This window comes from Apaloderma vittatum, unplaced genomic scaffold (genome assembly GCF_000703405.1).
Source record: "Apaloderma vittatum isolate BGI_N311 unplaced genomic scaffold, ASM70340v1 scaffold1273, whole genome shotgun sequence".
In the NCBI taxonomy this organism is placed as follows: domain Eukaryota; kingdom Metazoa; phylum Chordata; class Aves; order Trogoniformes; family Trogonidae; genus Apaloderma; species Apaloderma vittatum.
The window spans coordinates 1-22,156 of record NW_009708382.1 but is presented as its reverse complement, the minus strand read 5'-3'; the positions used below and the strand labels follow the sequence as shown (position 1 = coordinate 22,156).

Genomic DNA, 22,156 nt, shown 5'->3' with positions numbered 1-22,156 from the left:
TTTCCTCATTAGGACATCCACATCAGAAAACAGCAGCAGGAACTTCAGATACCAGAGTACCTCAAGACACCTGCCTGGTCTGACCGAGCATTCCCCTGTTTCTCTCTGGGTTTATATCCTGCCCTGAGGTTAACTATGTTTGATTAAGGGGAGAGGGAAGTAGTAAGGAAGGATTGAGAAGGACACAGGACAACTCTCAGGTCAGCCAACAATACATTTCTTTGTGCCAACTATTCCACATCCCATACTGATTCAGGAATCGTCCATTATTAAAATGTAAATATGAATTTAAGAAAAAAATAATAAATATATATCTATATCTATATATCTCTATATATCTGTGGCTATAGCCTTCCTTTACCAGGGACATATCTTTTTTTCCCCACATTATAGCATTCAGCTCCAATTTATTATTATTTTTTAACTCATAGTGGCATAAAACAGGAAAACTCTAGCTCTATAGTGATTAAGCAGTAGCAGTTCTGAGGAGCTGGGTTCATTTCTATAAATGTACTATGTCTCTATTGGCTTTGTGAGTCTGGACCATGGACCTGTTCACCCCTTCAAGAAAGTCAGCTTTAAGTAATACTTTGTGACAGACTGCCACCCTTACTCAAGAAACATAGCTCTTTGGGCATGAAACACCAGGGATTACAGATATTTTCAGCTAACTATATGTTTTGAAATCCTACACAATTTCAGAACACCTGAAAATAGTTAAATCATGGACAAATTTCTATTTATAACTGATTATTTTTAACATACTCTACCAAACAGACAGCCATTACAGGAGCTTTTCTTCTACACTGGATTCAGTTTGCAGAGACACAGGACAACTAGTGTTCAATTTCTAACACTGCCACAAAACTTTACAACTTAAAAATCAGACAACCCTCAGCTTGTTTTTAGTTATTCTGCCACTGCACTTTGTGCTATGAGTTCAGCACATCGATTAAGTGATGTTTAAGTCTTGTTGATAGTTAAAGCCTCAGTGGTGTTCCAGGAACTAACACTGGTAACCTATCCTCTGCAGGATGGATTGCTTTGACTTTGTCCATAGAGAAATGCAGGACTATGTTGCTGGAGCTGCGATCTTCCAGCACAGTTTCCCGGCCATATGAAACTATTAAATATCCTGTGTCAGCTAATAAACTGCCCCAGGCACTCCATCCTTAAAGCACATGAACCCAAATTAGAGCCAAGATCTGCTTTCACCAACAAGAGCTAGCAAGCTGGTGTAGACATGCCTTAGTCCAGAGCAGCTGCACGTTATCTCCCAGCCCAGGCTGTGACGTTTACGTGGCGGTCAGAAGTGTGCTTTCAGCATACACAGACATTTTCGAGCTATGCTGCATCTGGCCAGCTGAATGCTGAGATCCAGCAGTCACTGTGCAGGTGAGTAACTTGAGCACAGACTGAAAGACTGCACAGGCCTGCACTGTTGGCTCCCCTTGTTGCCACTGATCACCAAAGCAGCTAAACACAGTGAGCCTGGTTGGCTCCAGATAGCACACTGTCACAGCTCTAACTGCTGAACAGATGCATGGGCACGATAGCAGAACAACAGATTCAGACTTTTGGGTTACTTTTCAGTTATGTAACAGTTCTGCTGTTATGCTGTACCTTCTAAGAAAATATTTGCCTCTGAGAATGTGTTTCAGATGTATAAGAGGTACGTTCCCGTATAGAGATCCAAAATGAGGAATTTAATAGGTGCACAGTCATATAGTTTCAAGCGTACAGCTTCTTACCTTGTTCAGAATCCCCAGTAAATTCTCCAGCAGCCACTGAGTACCCTATTTAAAGAAAAATTGCAAGCAAAATACTTGATGAACCATTTCTTTCAAAAAATACGCAAGGGCAATCAGATTTTTCTGTTCATCTGACCAAGAATGCATTTTTTTTTTAACATTAGTATACTAAAACTGTGTGGAAAAAACCAAAACTGTTTATCACATTATTGTGACTGAATTAACCGTAGGTCTGAATGTACAATAAATCTATCTCTTGTCTCCAGAAAGAAGATATTAAACCATTAATACTTAATAATTTATCTGAAAAGTCAGCAGGTACTACAATGGTTTGCCCTGACAGCTATTTACACAATTTAGGTCTTCATTACCATATTATAATGTGTGAGTACCCTGTTTTAACTCTATACGGAAGACTGATTTCTGAAGATGCAAGTTCAGTACCCCCTGGAGCTTTAGTAAACCTGTGAGATAATCGCTATTGACAGAGTAATGACTTTTGGATTGTATCAGGGGCTGAACTTACAAACCTTGAACTTACACACCTAAGAGCAGAGGTGAAAAGATGCACCTTTGCCTTCAAATTCCATTGCTTCTTTTCTGTAATTATGTGAAGCAAAATCTGTCTTACACTCAGAGATGCATGAACATCATGCAAATACTTAGACATAAGTACTAATAAAAGGCACATAAAGAGTCTTTTTTCTGTTTATTACATAATATCTTCAAACTTACTTTTGTTACTGCTTCCTTCAATTGTATCTTTTAAATATCAGTGAGAATAAATTGGGTATTTGTGTAGTACTGTATAAAATACTGTAGAACTGTACTTTATCTATTAAAAACTGAAATAGTCTTTATTTACTTTAAACTCAAACCATCATCTTGGAATGAAGAAATATATAAATGAGAACATTTCGTATTTCTGCTTAATTATTTAAGATCAGTTAATAAGAACTCTAATGAGCCATTCAAGGTCTCAACCTTCAGACTCTGTTGCTATGCATAATTTTAAGAATGTTCACAATCCCACTGAAGTAAATACCAAACTACTGATCTGTGGTTATGCTTAGTTCAAAACATATTTAAATCCTCTCACAACTGGGACATTAGTAAATTAGGGCTTGTTTTCAGATTTGTGCAAGATCTACGCTTTAAGAACTCATGGCTAACTGACAAAGAATTTAGCTTACCCATGTAATTGTCATCATAAGAGGGTGGTGCCACTCCTGTTTGCTTCTCTCGTGCAAGTTTCCTCAGAATATCCTTGAAGGAATAATTTGCAATGATATCCGCAATACTTGCAGTGATTACCTGACCTGGATTTAAACAGCTTCATAAATGAAAGGGACATAAAGGAGAGCCAGCTTCTACAAAACAGGGCTAGCAGAGCATCGGAACAGAGCTAAAGGGATAATATAGCACAGATGCAAAGAGTAGATGACTTCTCTCAATCTCACTCCATTAGTACTCTGAAAGTCTTAGGAACATATATAAACCAATAAAACAGACATTGAGATTCTATTGAATCATCACAAAAACATTTCCAGACCATTTCAAGGTTCTAATTCAAACTAAAGACAAACATTTTCAGGCTCAGCTGCCTTTTGATGCCGTAAAGTATAAATGCAGCTGACTAATAGAAGCAATTTCTCAAAGGAGAATTCCAAGCTATGAAGTCCCTACCATCATTACCAACTAGATCTTCCTCCTTTAATTGCAATGCAAAAACAGATATCAAGGAGGACAACTTGGTAGGCAGAGTCTGGGAAGCAGCTATATCAAAACTGGTTAAAGCAAAAATACCCCTTTAACCCTTTACAAAAAAACACTTCTCGTTTTATCTATGAGAAATTAAATCTTGGAACTACAGTGATGTCACAAACAAACTAAAATGTATGCAAATAGCGATAAAAGGCTGTGTTCAGAAAGATGTAGTGACAAAAACTTTGAAAATATTACATTTGCTGTACAAATATTATATATTTATAAAATCTCAGTATTTTCTAGGGAAAAAGAAGTCAGCTTATTAATTACATGACAAATGTGCTAAAATGCCAACACATAGTTATTTCTGTTTCGCTTCCTAGACAACCCATATCCTGAATTTTCCCCGTCTTATTTTTGTGCTCAATTGCTTGTTAAGAAATTTTTCTGATTTATATTTTTTGAAAATAAAACCAGAGACTGGTTATCTGAAACTGGGAAAACAATGGAAACCTAGAACATTTTCCATAATACTTTCTGCTTCACCTCTTAGATCAAGTTAAAGAGCTAGATGAACATACCTTGCCAATAAAAACTCCCAGGCCCACCTACTATCAGGTCTCCATTCTACAAAAAGCAGAATTGAATAAAATTATACAACAAAATCAAGGATTCACAGGAAAAACAATTCAAATTACTAAAAGAATGTCAGAATCATGATAAAGGAGAAACAGCCCTGTTCAAAGAAAGGATGTAGGTGCGTAGATGTGCAGGAAAAATCACAGTTAAATAAAGTTGAGATGACCCTAATGCATCTTCACTTGAATGAAAACCCTATTTTTTTTTAGCACTAACACAGCATTCTAACAATTCCAGATTACTTGTAACAAAACAAAGTCAGCATAAAAGAGGCCTTTGTGTTCAATAAAGAAAGAGTAATGTTTTATAGACAAATATACTTTTTTCTGCCCTACGATGAGATCTTTAATCCTCAGCTATTAATAATGTGAATAACTATGTAGAATCATAGAATGGCTTGGCTTGGAAGGGACCTTAAAGATTACCTAGTTCCAATCCCCTGTCATAATGTAGCCATGTGGCTACTGAAAAAAATGTCAATGATCAAAGTTATGCAAGGTCCTGGTGCTGTAATAAGAGCACAGATAATAACAGCAGTTGCAAAGTTTAATCTTTGGCCCACAGTATTGTTTCTGAATCCTTCGGGCATGTAAGAACAACTAGTTATTTCCCTCAAGCACTTTCCCTTTCAGCTCCACAAGAGAAGTCTTACTCAATGACTAGTCTCCAAAAACCTCCTTATACAAGTTATTTTAACTTTATAAAACTAGCTAGTGCTTGTCCACTATTTCCTGAAAGTCAGGCCGCTGGAAAGCATCACAAGTGGGACACACTGAGACAGAAGCACATGCAGTTTTTTTTTTCTAATTATTTATTATGATAGACTAAGCGGTGTCATACTGGAGTGTTGCAAAGAGATAAACAGGTTCTGATTGCAGTAGGTCTTTTATTAATGAAACTAGAAAGTTCAAAGCTTGTAAAGGAGGAAAGAACTTGCAACAACTTCATGAAACTTTCTATATACAACAGCATGAGGATAAACTCTTGATCACTGAAACAGTGCTTGAACGCTGGGGATGATGTATCAGAACTACATTTGGTCAAAGTATTTCAGAAGAAGAATCTCACCTTGTAGAAATCTAAGCTGAAACCTGCTTGACAAAAGCCTTGTCCCTCAGGATCTGCATTGCCTGAAATTATGAAGGTAGCAAAATTTTATTGGTTTCACAGTGCATGTGGAAGACAGCTTACACACCCCTGGAGCTCTAAAACCACCAAAATATGTGCAAAGATGTGTATTCTTTTTTAGAAGAGGCAGAGCAAATCAAGACCTTCCACTGAACCCTGCCTATGTAGCTCCCTTGTGAAGATTTTGAAAAATGGAACCAGTTACTTGGGAATTCTTTCTCTCCCTGCCAAGGAAGGACCCTTTCAACAACTACCAGCGATTCAGCTTGAATTTGTCCAGAGATGCAAAAGTAAACAACTTAACAAAAAGTACTACAATGGTCACCACAGTCTGGTCTGCCATAAAAACAAAAAATAAGTGTTTACTAAGGCATTTTCAAAAATGTTCACACAGGGGATAGGTTGGCATGGGTCAATGTTAAGACAACATCCTAGTTACTTGTACCCTGACAAGGGAAAGCAGCACATGTCCTTGACAAGGGTAAGCCCTTTAATTGATACACATTTGCTCAAGGAGGACTGAAGTGTAACAGAAACACATCCTTCTTGCTTCTGTCCATTTTTATTTCTAGTCTCCAAATCTTTATATAATTGTACAAAGTGTGTGGGCTTTGCTATGAGCACTGGAGCACTGGAAGTTTGCAGGACTGGGAAACTGAGAGCAAGAATGGCCACTTGCACTGTCTTTTCAAATTGCAAAGTGCCATTGAGACATCAGACATACATGAAGCAGATCCTATGGTCACCATTTCTTACAGATTCAGCTTTTTTTCTGAACCTGTCCATCCAGGGACAGGGATTAGGCTTTAAAAGAAAGACTTGACTGCACAACTCAGTTTAGAGCTATACTACAGTGTGAGAAAAAGAAAGCCCCAGAGTGACACTGAATGTACATGCAAATATCTCATGTCGCTATAGGTGTGCAGATTTTCTGGTAGACCATGAAAAGTGTAATCAGGCTACGTTGTCACACATCTGTCAGATGTCAGGAAAATCAAGCTACGTGATATGAAGCTGTCTCTAGACCCTCACAGGAAAGAGACCTTTTAATTATAAGAAGTGTCTGCATTTTCTGTAAAATGCCTTTTACTTTCTTGGCGAGATAACTCATGAGTTTAGGAGCACAGTTTGCAGAAGAGGAACACTTAAAATATGTGTTTTGAAATTAGCCCGTGCTAGCTGTATTAGCAGGGTCCCTGTAGAAGGGATATCGTGAGGAGGAACTACATTCAGACATCTCATGCTATTGGCTAGCACACACTACTTGAAACAGCTACCCATCCCAGCTAAACTGAACATAATAGCTTTGCTGTGAGGGTTTCCCCTGGAAAGGATACATAAGCCCATCATATTTGCTGTCTTACACAAGTCACCTTTAGAAAAATAACTGAAAGAACGATTCTCTAATCGGTGAGTGCAGAAACTGCCATGCATCCAGCCCAGTCCAAAGCTCAGTGAAGTCACTCAACATTTCATATTGTTTTTAACAATTTGGAGCACCAAGGTAATGAGAGTATTAGAATCGTCATAAACACTTAAGACACAGGATGCTGAATAGGATGAACAATTGGTTTAATCTAATGTGTGGCATTCTCTGCTGTTGTCTACATAACTGAACTTGGTTCTAAATACATGTGCACTATTTCTCCCTATTCCCCAAGAAGTAAGGCTCAGAGATTGCTATCACATCCTCAGAACAGCACAGAGTGTGGAACAGCAGTACTGATGTGTATGGCCTTCTGTGCTGGAAGTCTTCAGAAAAGAAATGAGCTATTGTGGCTGATATTGGCATGAATGGTGATACACGTTTGTGTGTTTCTGTGCTGGGTCTGGTCTTCATATGGTGATCTTGTGATGAGAGATTTATGCTCAGCATGAGCATGAGTAATTAGTTTAAAATGCTATCTGGTTCTTATCTAGATCTGTTTGCTACATTTTAAAGCCATTTAAGTTGAACCAATTAAACCTCATCACTATAACTGTATAAGTTTAATTTACTTTATTTCTTCTCTTTCAATTACAGAATAAAGCATCCAATTGCACGTATATAATTTAATGTCTATTTTTATTTAAACCCTCATCCAATGCAATAATGTAATAGAGTAATCTTCACTCAACCAAGACTGTGTGAAGACTGAAAGGAACAAAAATTGAGGGCAATATCAATTTTCCCAACAAAAGATTGTTCCTATTAATACTTACTGTTGCGACAAGGTGAATACTCAGCATAGGCACTGAAGTTCTGAATTGCTACATAGCAGGTGCCAACGGGGTCCTTCTCAGGGCTATCTTTAAGGGTTCTCCAATGATATAAGGGAGCACAAGCCTATCAAAACAGAAATGATGTCTCACATACTGTTCACATACTCACGCATCTGGCCAATGTAGTTTTTACCAGTGTACAAAGTGTTCTTTCTGGTGTTGTATCACTCATGCAGCAATGATCATTAAAATGATCACATTGACAAAAGAATATGCAGGACCCTTCCTTCTTATAATTTCATTATAACCAGAAAAGCATAGTTTGATGTTTCGCTTACAGGCCTTAGCAGGTGAAATCTGTCAGGGACTACAACCCACATCTAAGTATATGTTAGAAATGCCCTCTAAGCCTGCTTCACAAGTAATATATTTGCTCTACTACTTCTCACTGCACAGGACTTGATCTCATAGTTTAAGATGTAGATCACATACATGTGGCTGAAGACATTCCTACTTCTGTCCTGATGCATCTTAAGATAAGGGCCGTTGCAGTAGGACTGCTATGATTCTAAAAATATTTGGCTAGTGAACTAAAATTTAATCTCCCAAGTTACGGCAGTGGTGTTACCAACTTGACAGTGTAAGGATAAAATATACACAAGATGTGTAGAGAGAGAGATTATCACCTTTTCTGAAAGCAACTCAAACAATTGTAAAATAGAAAAGATAAGCTGTCAGATACCCAAGTCATTCTTCAGTGGTTCCTGTGCCTTGAAACTTTTCACTGGTGGGGAGAAGACACTACCTCTTCCTACAAAATTGTCTCTGTAAGATGCAAATGAATCTTCCATCCATGTCCTACCTTGTCTTAATTTTCCAATCAGAACCCTGTCTACCTCTGGCAAGGCACTGTTATTACTCACATTACTTTATAACCCTCAGTTCTGCAATTGGTTCCAGCTGGACGAACCACTGTACTACTCAAGAGCTTACCATGACAGTGAGAGCTTCTGGAATGCTGGTTTAAGGACCAGGGACTTCTAACAGGTTCCTGCCTAGAAGACCTTACTGATTAAAACATATTAGAGAGCAAAACCAGAGGGCAGCAAAGCGGAATACGTGTTCTGTGAGGGTGATCTGAGGTACATATGACAGTGAGCACAGACTGAAACAAGAACTACATATAATCACAAACATTAATCTAATGCAGTTTACTATCACATACGTAGTTTTTTTTTAAAAATGTTTCTGGCAGTTTGGTTACATTTTCTTTTTCTCTCTTTTCATTCACAAAGCTTATAAAACAAAGTTTTCTAGCTTCATTTTTCAAGTTTTTGCCTGAAAAGTGTGACTGTATTGCTGTTTCAGAAAGCCTGAGAAGAGTTATCAGAAGCAAAACAAAGTTTGGTTGGTACAGACACAGCACATCAGGGACTGATGAGCTTTCCTGGCTCATTTGATTAAGATTCAGTAAACGGTTGTAAAGAAAGATTCTACTTCAGTTTGTGAATTGTTGTTTAGTAGAGAACCTAAAATGAAAAATTTTCAGCGATTTTTAGAATTTTTACATTGACAATTCAAAAAAGTGACATAATTTTATTCTTACAAATACTTCCTTTTTGTAGTTAACTTTTAAATAGAAAATGCATGTACAAAGGAGTGGTAAAGGTCCTGAATAGGAAGTTTGAACCCTATGATAACACAGACAATTAACAATGCATGCTAGCTCTGTAACAGAATAGGGTGACATTTTATTCAATACCTGTTTCATTCCAAAATCCTTCTCTAAATTAATCACAAGGCATACTATTTAAGGGAAAACATCTCCTTTAGATAGTTCTTCCATTATGATTGTTTCCTAAGTAATAATCAGATTTTTTAATCAAATCCAGAGACAAATTATTGTTTGCAATTCAGCAACATTTTCAACTTCAACCTTATGGCATAAATTGAAAATACGTTTGTCTGTAAGCAGCAACACCACTACTTTACTTGCCGGAGTCCTCTACCAATACAGGTAAAATACTCGGTGAAACTGTAAAACAGAGTTTGTACTTTGACAGCAAACTTGATTTGGAGCTTTTTTTATTATGACTTTTTTTTGCAGCTGTTTTACCATTACTGTGACAAATTTGTTAAAAACAACGCAAATGTGACAAAAGAGATCAGTGCTTTCTCTCACTAATTGATCTTCAGCACAGGTTTCTGGCTGCCATTACATTCTATGCTTAACATTCCAAATAAAATTTCATAATACAAAACATTTTATAGCTATTTTATAGCTATCAGTTACTGTGTATCTCTAAAATATGTCCACTATTTGTTTTTAAGAAATAATCATTCACTTCCATAATAATATGGCATTCTGCTATTTTCACATGGCAGCAAGATCATCTTTACTTGATCAGTTCAACCTGATTTTACAGACTGCTTTCATTTTCTGAGTTACATATATCATTTGTTTTATAACGCATGCACAATCATAGAGTTGTTTTCATAATATATACAGACAGCTACTGAAGATATACACTTGAGAAAAATAAACATTATCTCTAGAAGAATACCAAATGCATAAGACTTACCACAACCTTTCCTTTATGAGCTTTGACTGTTGCCCCAAACCACTGGTTTGTCTTAAACTCAATAGGTTCTCTGGTGCCATTGACTTTAATTTTCCTGTTGTCTGACAAAGAAAGAAGCAGTATGTTCACAGCTTATTTTTAAAAGTATTACCCTGTGAACTACATATATAAGTGAGAAACTAATGGGTATATTACATTCTATCTACTGTCATTGTCCTACTAGCTTAATAGGAAATTGATGTTCTAGTATCATTTAAGCTTTCCACTGACCAGTGGAAAACAACTTAAATTCACATGTGAAAATACAAAAAATAATTGCACTTAAACTTCAGGAAAAAATGCATAGGACTGGAAGAAGAAAGACTGTGTTTCCTACCCCCTCAAAAAAAAAAGTTTCCCCAGAATTTATGATGAAGAATGAACAAGAATCTACAAAAATAGGTGAAAAGGTCTAAAAAGTTTTGTCATATGTGGTAGAAATTTTCCATGTAAAAAGCATATTCCTTAATTAGTTGTTATCAAACAAATGACATTTCTCAGCACACTTATTCAAAGACCAATCCTACAGATAGCAAAGGACTCAGTTTTTAACAGAATTACACGTGTACACACTGTCACAAGAGACAGCTTCTTAATGTTGCTTTATATACACTCTTGCAGATGTCAGCATAAGAGAAGCCATCTGGGAAAAAAATCAGACCAATTATAATGCATTTCAGGTTTTAATAAAAAGCAGACATCCCTTCCTTTACACTCAGTCTCTGAAGTAAACTGATTTCCCATATGTTCATGAGCCACACTCTTCCCTTACCAGTCATTCCTAATGAACTTCTCGATTTATACATAAGCAGGGCATTACTCCTTCCCCCTTGTCTCTGCATTCCCTTGTTTGTTTCTGGCTCTTATCAGGAGGGATTTCATGAGAATCAATCCTTTTTATCCACTCTAAGTGAAAATAAAACTATATACTGTCTACCTTGGAATGCAGAATAAATTTAATGTCAGATTGTATTCTACGGACGTACATACTTTTTTTTACAAAATGAGAAAAAAATGCAACCAAGACTTTAAAAATCAACATTTCCTTGGATTTGTCCAAAAGGGATAGAGGAGATATCTGAATGTTTTTCTAGGATGTTAGATCATCAGTTATTCAGCTTGTGGTAACCTCATAAATGTTACAGATATAAACTGAATTAGAAAGTAAAATGCATCATATTTGGAGAATAAGGATACTCTGTGTTTTTTCTGATAAACATGAAGGAAAGTTGAATGAGAATGAATCTGTGAAAGTTTGAAAATCTCCAAGAAAATGTCTTCCTTTGCACAAAGATTTGCTTCCACACTGTGCCAATTACAGGAGCTAGTATGTAAATCCATGCTTAGAGAGACAAGAGAGAGAAATTTCAGAAATGTTTAGACTGTAAAAATTCAGGAAGAATAATTTAAAATCACTCTATTAAAAATAGACTTTATTTAACACAGGCCTAAACTTTAAGAGTGTGGGAGACAGCAACTTTGACACACAACATTGTAGGAGAGCCAGCTTCTACCTGGTTGTTGGCAACACTACTTTTGATTATTTCTTCCAGTGAAGTCAGACTCTTTCAAACTTTAAAGGTTTCTTTTTTCTTTCTTTAATGCTCCAGCAATTCTAATGTTCATGATCAATGTCCGCAGACAGAAACAAGGCTTTGAAGCTTCAAAATCAGCCACAATCAACTTAGAGCAGTCAATGTTACTCTGGTTCTGGGTATACTCACAACCTGTATTCTATCTTCAATCTAAACAGGCTACTTGTCTACTGGCAAACTATACTAAAATTTGCAAAGAAGTTAGGTTTTAAAACTAGGACAATTGTTTGCTGGATTTATAAAAAACATATCTGAGTTTACGAGCAAATCTGCAAGAACTGTACACATACACACACCCTCACCCCGGATTAGTGGCTTATGGTACAGTATGAATCCTTCATCATGTGGCATGGGATTTTCACTATAAAATAAACAGTAAAATATCACAGACATACAATTTAATACCTTTTTTTCCCTAGGTAAATTTGACAGAAACTCTGTCGTCACCTTTGTTCAGGATCCTTGCTGAAGCTATGGAGTCATATTCCTAGCTTCTGAGGTTGTGCCTTAAAATACAGTTTAGTCTTTTGTATATAATAATCAAGCATTATTTCAGATTGCTATGAACCACCTACTGCTTCTCCTCTAACTTTATTCAAAATGAAGCTATATAGACAACTCACTTGTCTAAATACATGTGGACTGTAATTAACTGTGCCCTGACAGTATTCCATTAGATAAGGCTCTAAATGAAGCCACTGTAAATGTCCACTTATGAGCTAGTCATACACTTACAACTGAGCACATGATCTAGGGCATGGTTCTTCTCCTCCTCCTAAACCAAACAGCTGAGAAGGTCAGAAGAACCATGGTGTAAAAGTACTTAATTTTTTTTACCAACTGGAGATAGACACAGATGATCAGTTTAGACTAGACTCAGAAGAAAACTATTCATTTACTCAGATAAATCCCAGCTCTGCTTATAAAAAAAAAAAGTTGCTATTTTTGTCTTTTGTACATCCCCCTAAGTGTTTCAAAAAGTAACCTGTCTATATCCTGACAGCACCCTTATGTGACAGGGAAATATTTTTCCTTGTGTTATTTATGGGGATTTGAGGCCCTCAGACTAGGTACCTAGTCTGTACCTTACCCACAGGCTAAGCTATATTTCTGTGAGTAGCAAAAACTTGGCTTGAATTCAGCTCACATTCAAACATCATCTTCTCTTCTGGAAGAGAATGCCTGGCCCCTTTTAGTCCAGGCTATCTTGTATCACGATATGTGACACTAATGCAAGGATAGCTAGAATAAAAGGCAGCAGCTGGGCTGGGCACACAACGCCTGAGCCTGTCCGCAGAGTGCTCCGAGGAGTGCCTGAGTACCAGTTGGATTGCTTCAGAGCCAGCCCAGGACTGTTCCAGATGGTCAACAGTCTGGACGACTCAGAAATACAGCTTGAAATCCAACCCTGGAGTCACTCTTAATTGTACTGTCTGGACAACTGGGAGTATGCAAAGAGCCAGATGTACAAATTTAGGTGCAAGGACATCCTTAAACTGCATTTCAGCAACTCAAGAGCATCTCATTTTCTACCACAGGAGTCACGACTCCTATATATTGGTACTATCCCACAATCTAGCTTCAGAAGGAGCTCTGGAGATGGTGAAATGATTTTCAACGTCAATGTTCTTTCACCCAGCATTCTAGACTTGAAGTATCTAGGGGCTACCAAATGGGAAAAGGCCTCTTAAATTACCAAAAACAGTACCTGGACAAGCAGAAAAACTTGAATCCAGACAGCAGAATGCAAACTTATATAAGAACAACAGTGCAGAGATTCATTTCTAGGAATTAAAGCCTGAACCTGGAGCAAGTGCTAACACAAATCCATCATTTGCACACATTAGACTAAATCTGGCACTTTCTATGGTTATTGGTCTCCTCTGGGTCAAAGACTCAGTACATTATAAACTGTTTAACAGGCACAAATCAAACACTACTCTTACAAATATTTCTTTGTTGTTGTAATCAGAATCTGCATAAGAAACATGTATTTGCAAACAATGATAGTGGTTCACTGTGATTCATTCAGCTCGAGTAAAAAATGTAGCACCTATTATAATTTGAATATACCCAAATGAAAAAAAGCAAATAAAAATATTTTAATCCAACTTAACACAGCAGAACAATGCTTCTAATCAAATCGAGCTATGTAATTGTCCTGGTTTCAGCTGTAACAGTTAATTTTCTTCCTAGTAGCCAGTACAGTGCTGTATTTTGGATTTAGTATGAGAATAACATTGATATCACACTGATATTTTAGTTGTTGCTAAGCAGTGCTTATCCTAAATCAAGGATTTTTAAGTCTCCCATGCTCCACCAGAAAGCAGGGGCACAAAAAGCTGGGAGGGAGCATGGTCAGGAAAGCTGACCCAAACTACCCAAAGGGATATTCCATATCACAGGACATCATGCCCAGTACATAAACTGGGGGCAGTTGGCTGAGAGGGGTGGATCACTGCTCAGGAACTGGTTGGGCATCGATCAGCAGGTGGTGAGCAATTGCATTGCGCATCACCGGTCTGTCTTAGCTTTTATTTCTCTCTATTTTTGTTATCTTCCTTTTCATTATTGTTGTTGCTGTTATTATTAATATTTTTCAATTATTAAACTGTTCTTATCTCAACCTATGAGTCTTACTTTTTTCTATTCTCCTCCCCATCTCACCAGGTGGTTTTGGGGGATGTGTGAGCAAGCAGCCATGTGGTGCTTGGTTGCTGGCTGGGGTTAAACCCTGACAGTTAATATGCCTGCAGCTCTTTCAGGTAAGTTCTTACCCTTCAGGTAAGAACATACGCACACACACACACACACACATATCAAAACAGGTATTTGAAAGGGATTTGCCATCCTGGATGCAGTCTGAGTAGGTACAGATTAGAGGGCAGAGTGTAACTGAGACTGATGCAGATGCCTGGTTAATAGTCATCTATTAAGTAAGAAAAGTATTACCTTTACTTCCTCCATGTGTGATTGCGTTTGTGTACTAGATAAACGCAGATGACTATTAACCAGGCATCTGCATCAGTCTCAGTTACACTCTGCCCTCTAATCTGTACCTACTCAGACTGCATCCAGGATGGCAAATCCCTTTCAAATACCTGTTTTGATGTGTGTGTGTGTGTGTGTGTGCATATGTATCTATGCACATCTATAAGCATAAATAGAGAGAATATAAAATGTAAAATATATAGATACTTCACATATTTATACATCATTATATATATGCAGAGTAGAGGTGAATAATCACTTCAATCTATCTATATTTATATAAACTGGGAATACAAGCATATAAAAATTACAAACATTTATACTTATGTAAATATATGTAGGTCAAGGAAAGTGAATATCTCCCTCATATGGGGACAATACCCGGAATGCTATGGACAGTTTTGAGACACCAGTACAAGACTTGCAGGTGTTTGGCCCAAAGAAGAGAAAGCAAAGGAGGATCTACTTGCACTTCATGCACTGTTCAATAGGTAGAGAGAAGAGAGAGACAAACCCCCATTCGAAGTACACAGCAAAAGGAAAATCGGCAAAAGACACAAGTCACAGCAAGAGAACTTTGCTTAGATGTAAAGAAAATACTCTTCATGGTGAGGGTGATTAAGCACTGGAACAGACTCCCCAGAGAGGCTTTGGCATCTCCATCCTTGGACAGTTTCAGAACCTGGCTACGCAAGGCTCTGAGGAACCTAACGCAGGTTGAAATCAGGCTGGCTGAATGATCAGGTTCCTGCTTTACAGGAAGAGAGAGGGAAGCAAATGTAAAGCTAAAGACTATGACCTAGGGAACCAAGCCAAGCAAGTGTCTTCACCAGTAATGCTGGGGTATAAAAGGACTCCATAGTGTTTAGAGACAGTAAGTACATGCAAAACACTTGCATGATGAGAAGAACTGCTTCTATCTTTAGATTTATCTGATGCAGCAAACATTTACTTAATTTCTGTGGTTTACTGTGCCTTAGATGCTATTCATATGAGTTATTTTAATTTAATAGATCATATCTAGAGAGCTTTATTTGGACTTTCATTCCATGAATCAAGAAAAAAAGAATCATCAAACTCAATAGGACTTTTTTCCCTAAGCACAATTTGATCAAAACCAAATTAAGATCTCAGGGCTTGAACTAACAGCTAAGGGTATTTTTTTTCCCTTCTTTAGATAAAGCTGAGACTTACAAAGGAAACTTTTGAGCGTCTATTATAAATCAGAATACTACAAGTGAACCATGAGGCTTTAGATAACATCTTACTGGCATAGTGGACTGAAATGTGTCATCATTTAAAAGTAAAACAAAGTTCTCCCTCAGCATTTTCTCTTGAGGTGCAAATTCTATTTTATAACAGGATTCTAATTTTTCCCTAGAATCTTAACATCTCTACAGCTAATGATTTTTTCATGTAACTAAACCTCTCGAGTCCCACAATACATCCTTTCCTTATACAGTACCTGGGTTCTGTTACAATCAGCTCAACTGCTGGCCAGATTAGCTCATGTTTTCTATCAACTGCACACTTGGCCAGAAGTGATCTACTTCCCCCTTCCTTGTTCCTCTTCGGAGGCTATTCAAATTTTCTCCAGCTCGTTTAGGAAAAAATAAAACCTATTTTACTAAAACTGGTAAAGACAGCACGTCAATGAGTTCTGGAAACTTAGGGGAAGTGGCATCTAAAATTCTGCCTTTAGGAGCTTATTTAAAACTTAAGAACTTGTTGCAGTCTGTTAAGTTTTACAATTAAAAGTGACCATTATACTGAGTTTCTGAAATATGAACTATTAGCTTTTTATCAGATTTCAAACGCAATAGTGCACTTCAGGGGGTATTTAAGTTTGCTCCTGGCTGCAAGATGCTTTGAGTGGTTCAGAAGTTCCCCGGTTAATCAAGGGGGGTGAAAATTTTCTCCGCGTTGCTCTCCTGCTACCTCTCCTGGCAGCTGAACGGAAGAGCATCCAGCTTAAATACAAGGACCCGGTAATTTTACCTAAAGGCTAAAGCAGAAACAGTCATTGTAAACTTCATCTCATAACGGAGAAACTGAAGGAAAAGCTACCTTTGCGTAGGTAGGACAGGAAAATCAGATCACAGTTCTTTAATATAATGTTGCTGCTTGTTCCCCTGCCCTCTCACTGAGGTTCAGAGTGTATCACTGCTTTACACTGCAATGCAACAGGACAGCTTCACACAGTAGTGAAAAAAGGGAGAAAAGTCTCTAACCTCCAGGCCCAATGGCCTGGAGTGAGGAGATACTAAAACCCCTTCTATTACAGTTTAGCTCCCTGCCGCAATGGAACAGGTTAAAACACCATTTGTGCTCTCTGGAGCGGTGCTTTCAGTTTCTTCCCATAGTCTTGGCCCCAGTGCCTAAATTTAAGGTGCTTTAAAGCACTGCAAACAGGGGACTGCAGAGTCCGTGCTGTATCAACAGCAGGAAACACAGAGAGTTCCTGCTAAAGCCCCTTCTTGGCTGGAGGCCATATCACTGGCCAACCCATATGGGAATGTCCGGATACATGACTTGCATATGGATGGGTCAGCCCAAATCCTACAGGATGTCAATATTTCATCCTTCTCCCTCCTCTATCCCCTTCTTCCTTGTCAGGAACAATTGATTTCATCAGTAGGATTAATTACCTGTGTTGGTTTCCAGGTAAATCACCTTTGTTGCTTTGGAAATCTCTGGATTAGCTACTCCGAGGAACAGATAGGTGACCTGAGAGATTAGTGACAATCTGGGAGAAGTGCCCGCAGAACAGTTTCAGTTAGGTGGCATGACTTAGAGCAATGGGCTAGAGACCGCTCTGCTGCACCTACTAACCTCTGCTAACTCTAACTAAATCAGCTTTCTAATAGAGTAGTAGCTCACACACATTTCCACATTTAGTACAAGTTATGCAGCTGCTCACAGCACTCAGAGCAGCTTGAGTGTCCTAAGACATGCACAGTGCCACAGAGCTGGTTTCAGGAGTAGTCTTGTTTATGAGTATCAGTGTCAGTAGTAAGGAACCCTATTCTGTGTTTGACAGCTAGAACGTGGCACTTAGAAGTAATGACACTTTTTTAAAGGTATCTTCATATCTTGCACTGGGAATTGAGTGAATACTGAGTGTTCCTATTGGGTATACATTAGTGACCAACGTAATGTCTTCTCCCTCATGAGACCTTCGTTTCTGCAAAAAAAGAAGAGAGCTTCACAAACTGTAAGGATTTGTCTTTTGCTCTTTAAAGTTACATGAAACATAGAACAGAGTTTAGTTCTCAGTGTCACAGCCTGTGTGGTGATGGGGAGGTTAGCTGCACCTCACCAGTGACTTCGGGTGCAAATTTTGCAGCATTAGATCTCCGATCCACTGGGGAACATAGCAGTCCACCAACACCAGTGTAAGGATGTCAGGTCCAGTTAGGCTTAGCATTTGTATTTTCTCTTCAAGACTCTATGGCATGCAAGAGATAGAATAATTTTCTTTAAATTAAAACTTTGGTTATTTTTAAAATAGAATTATATTTTTCACAGAGAAAAACAAAACTCTTCAACAAAACAGCTTCTATCTCAGCACTTAGCATCATAGTATTAACCTAAGCAAGACTAAGGTTTTCACTAAGACATCTATCATTACTTGGTCCCTCAAATCACTTTCTGGACAAGCGCCCCCCCTCTGTCTAAAGCTGTACATACTTAAAAAACTCAACACATTTTTTCTTTTTCCCTTCTCTTCCCTGACTCATGAGTGGGTTCTTGTTCATCATTGCCTCTTAAGAAGTCTTAAATGATTCTGGAGAGAGGTTTAGTTCCTTTTTAGTTTGTTATATTTTACAGCCTCGTAACAGAGCATATCTATCTATTCATTCAGTAAACGTCTCAATACCTATAAAACACAAGATGACAATAAATTAATAGAAAGTAACTCCACACCTGTAACGCCATGATATTCTTAAATGTCCAGACTCTTGACTGAATCCATCTAAACAGAATATCATCACCGTTTTCATTTGGTAGGACCAAGATATTAATAGTATTAATACAAATACCATCAAAACATTTGCAAATAAAGGAATCATTTTGAAATTAGGTCTACTGTTTTTGTGGAAACAGTGAGATAATCTGTAAAGTTATATACGATTCTTACCAATTGAGTGCCCCCTTACACACTTCTGGCAGCAGAAGTCCAAATAACACCCAAGTATGCCATACGTTCCCTCCTTAATGGCAGAACATAACTTGCATTGAATGCAACACATGTGAGCTTAATTTGTGTACCTAGTTCCCAGAAATGAAAAACATGAGTCCTCATACTCGCAAGTAATTTAAGCCAGTGGTTCTCAAACACTTTGACTTGTTAAACTCTTGAACTATTATGTTATAGTGGAAATTTCAGAGTTTCTGTGACTTGCAGCAATTTTGCGTATCTAACCTGGGATACAGTATATGTGAATCTGCTTTCCTTTTACAAAATCTTTAGAATTTAGAAGTCTTCCACTGAGCTCTTGTGGCTGAAAAATACTGATTTAGTAAATTCTTTCCCTATTTTTTGGGTTATACTGCCTTTTAAGTATTACATTATGCTCTCCCTTTCTCTCTAGTTCTACTCAATTTTTACTTCTGATCTTAATTAAAAATGCTTCCAATTACTCATCAGTTTTGTTTCTTTTATTGTGCTTAGTGAACTAACTGAAAGAGTTGACATTATTTGGAGTGAAGCAAAAGTACTTAAAATAGGAAGCTTTGAATAAAAATGCATCAAAACGAAATCTCCCAGCCCTGAAGCAGCCTCTGTAGTTTTTCTATTTGGTTTCAGAAAACATTCCCAAAGCTTTCCAAGACTTTTCAAAATCTACTATGAGGCATGAAGAACTAATCTTCAAAATTAAAGCTGTTAGAATTGATCTTCCAGTCTTCTAACAATCAGTGTGTTTTTGTTTTGGGAGAAAAGATAATCTTGTGGCTAAGGAAGTGGAGGAAGAAAAAAAAATTCCAAGTCAACTGTATCATCATCAACTTCCTATATGACCCTTGACAACCCAGACTGCCATTTTCTGTTTGTAAGAATAAATATGAAAATGGGAATATAAATATAAAATGTGAATAGCAGCATTTCTGAGTGATATTGTTCGGAGAAGGCATAGTGAGTAGAAGGCGCCTGTACAAGAAAGAGCCATAAACTGAAAATACCCTTAAATATTTACTAAGGACTATCTAAGTGCCACTAGGCATACAGTGGTCGAAGGCTGTAAAAGGAACTGTGTGTAACAGACTATTTGAAGTATTATCATCTAGGCTAGAGCTTGTATGTACTGCTCTGTTTGGAAGGAATAGTGGAAAAGACGGAAAACTCGCTCTTGTAAGTAGCAGATTTTGAAGTGAAGAAAATAACATTAAATATACATCCATACTTCAGCAAAATGAATCAGCTAAGGCATATCGGAGATGGTCTTCACATTTCTGGCAATGAAGGATGGGTGCTGGTACAAGCTATGCAAATCTTCCCGGGATCCCTGTCTGTAAGGGCAACTGGCCATTGCAGAATTATGCAAAATGATACCTTTACTGTCCTAAGTACGAGAATTAGACAGATACTGATAATACTGTTAAACCTGTCTACGCTGCAGTCCCTGCTCCAAGCACAGAGTATTTCTATCTACACAATGGGCTCTCTCCAGCTTAATTTTGTCTTCAAGTCAGGCATCTATCCAGAGGACATGAACAACTGTCTCAGGTAGACTGAATGAACCACACTTCAGAGATTCAAAGCTGAAGAGTTATGTGATACAGTCCAAAGCCTTGTTGGTATACTTGGAAGTCTGTGTTTGTGCCTTCACTAGAAACATAATATCTGCAAAAGGACATTTGTGCCTTTATTTGAGAAAGAGCACCTGCAAAAAGACGTCTCTGCCAAGAGTACCAAGTTGTCCTGAGTCTCTTTAGTCAACATTTTTGGAGTTCCCCACAGGAAAGCCAGATGATCTAGGTTTCACCACTAGGTTTTCACTCATTTTGCAAAACACCCATTTAAAATGTGATGGTATTTTCATTTGATCTGTAAATTTTCTATTCCAACCTATTCCAAATTAATTTCTATAGATAAAATATTCCACTTTTGTTATATGAACTATCTAATCATAAGACAGAAATACAGGAAGAGATCTTAAACTGGTTTTATTTTAAAGATGTACACAGAGGACATATGACAATAAAGACATTGTACGTATAGTGTCTATGTCTGTACATTCATATTTATATATAATCATATGCTGCACATAATATTACATGTCCAAGTAGCTACATACACACACAGGAGCTCTCTCTTACTCTGTTCTGAAGAATGCCCAGCCTGATGGGAGAGTCATCTTGACTAGAGTTCCTAGGCACTAACATAGTAATAGGATGTGTGTGTGTGGCTGGAGCTGGAAGAGGTAAGGAACTGCACCACTTACTTGGTGCATTTAAGCAAGCTCTTCTAATTTAATTTTTGCTCTCAGGAAGAAACAGAATTGTCTTGTGTTAGTATTTAAATAAATCACAAATTTTAAGATTAAATGTAACCTAAAGAATCATACCTTTTGCTTAATTATTAAACTGTCAAAATCTGCTTAAATAAAGCAAATCAGTTTTAAAGTCCCTGCAAACACTAGGCTTAAATTAATTTCAAGACCTATAAAGAGACAACAGAAAACATAAACAGCTTGAATTGTTTAAAACGTGTGTTCCCTCTAATTAAATAAGAAACATCTGTCTCGGGATTCTGAAAGTGGATATAGTCTATCTACATTGTGCCTAAATCAGTCTGCATCTAGCTTCCAGTATTCTGAAATAAAATTCTTGCTTTCTTAAAAGAATTAAGTAAGTATGCTGCATGAGGTAGTTCATCCATGTGAACAGACAGAAAACCCCTTGCTGGAAAAAACAACCGACAGTGAAGGCCAGTAATGCTCTTATTTCCAGAATTCAGAGAAGTGTGAGAGACATAGGTTTTGCATTCTGAGCATTCAAAAAAAAAAAAAAAAGAAAAAGAATCTGTCACAAACATCCTTCGTTAAAGCATTAAAGAAAGAAGCAGCACTTATTAAGATGAACTACGCACGGATCCTGAAGCTCATACTCCGTTATTTCTCTGGGGACCATTAAAGCCTTCCCTGTGAGCCCACATGTACACGGACTCCCAGGAGCGGGATTTCTCCAGTGAAATGCAAAGGGACACAACTCAAGGGAGCGCAGAAGCGACCTGTGCCGAGGGGGAGCGCGGGCACGGCGGGATGCGCGCACGCTGCGCCGCGGGGCTCCGCGATTTCTACTCACTGGTGTTATCGAAGGGAATCTGCCGGCACTGGGCGGCGGGCCAGGCGCAGTAGTACACCGCTCCTCCTTCCACGATGTCTGGCTGCGTGGTGTTGGCTTTGGGAGCTCCCACCAGGACACCGACCCTGCGAACACACCGCGGGAGTCACCGGAGCGGTCGGGACCGACGGGCGGCGGTCCCGGCACGGCGGGACAGAGGCTGTCATGCCCACGG

At 38.0% G+C, this 22,156-nt stretch overlaps 1 protein-coding gene across 1 annotated transcript in view; it reads right to left on the bottom strand.

Annotated features, from left to right (window-relative positions):
• ITGA8 (integrin, alpha 8) overlaps window positions 1-22,067 on the bottom strand; it is a gene marked incomplete at its 5' end in the record, with an annotated part of 115,539 nt that extends 93,472 nt beyond the window's left edge. The window contains 7 exons of the mRNA XM_009866523.1: window positions 1,752-1,796; window positions 2,945-3,070; window positions 4,040-4,085; window positions 5,166-5,227; window positions 7,428-7,551; window positions 10,010-10,110; window positions 21,943-22,067. Of these exons, the coding sequence (XP_009864825.1) occupies window positions 1,752-1,796; window positions 2,945-3,070; window positions 4,040-4,085; window positions 5,166-5,227; window positions 7,428-7,551; window positions 10,010-10,110; window positions 21,943-22,067 (629 nt within the window). The remainder of the gene's footprint in view (window positions 1-1,751; window positions 1,797-2,944; window positions 3,071-4,039; window positions 4,086-5,165; window positions 5,228-7,427; window positions 7,552-10,009; window positions 10,111-21,942) is intronic.
• Between the last annotated feature and the right edge of the window lie 89 nt (window positions 22,068-22,156).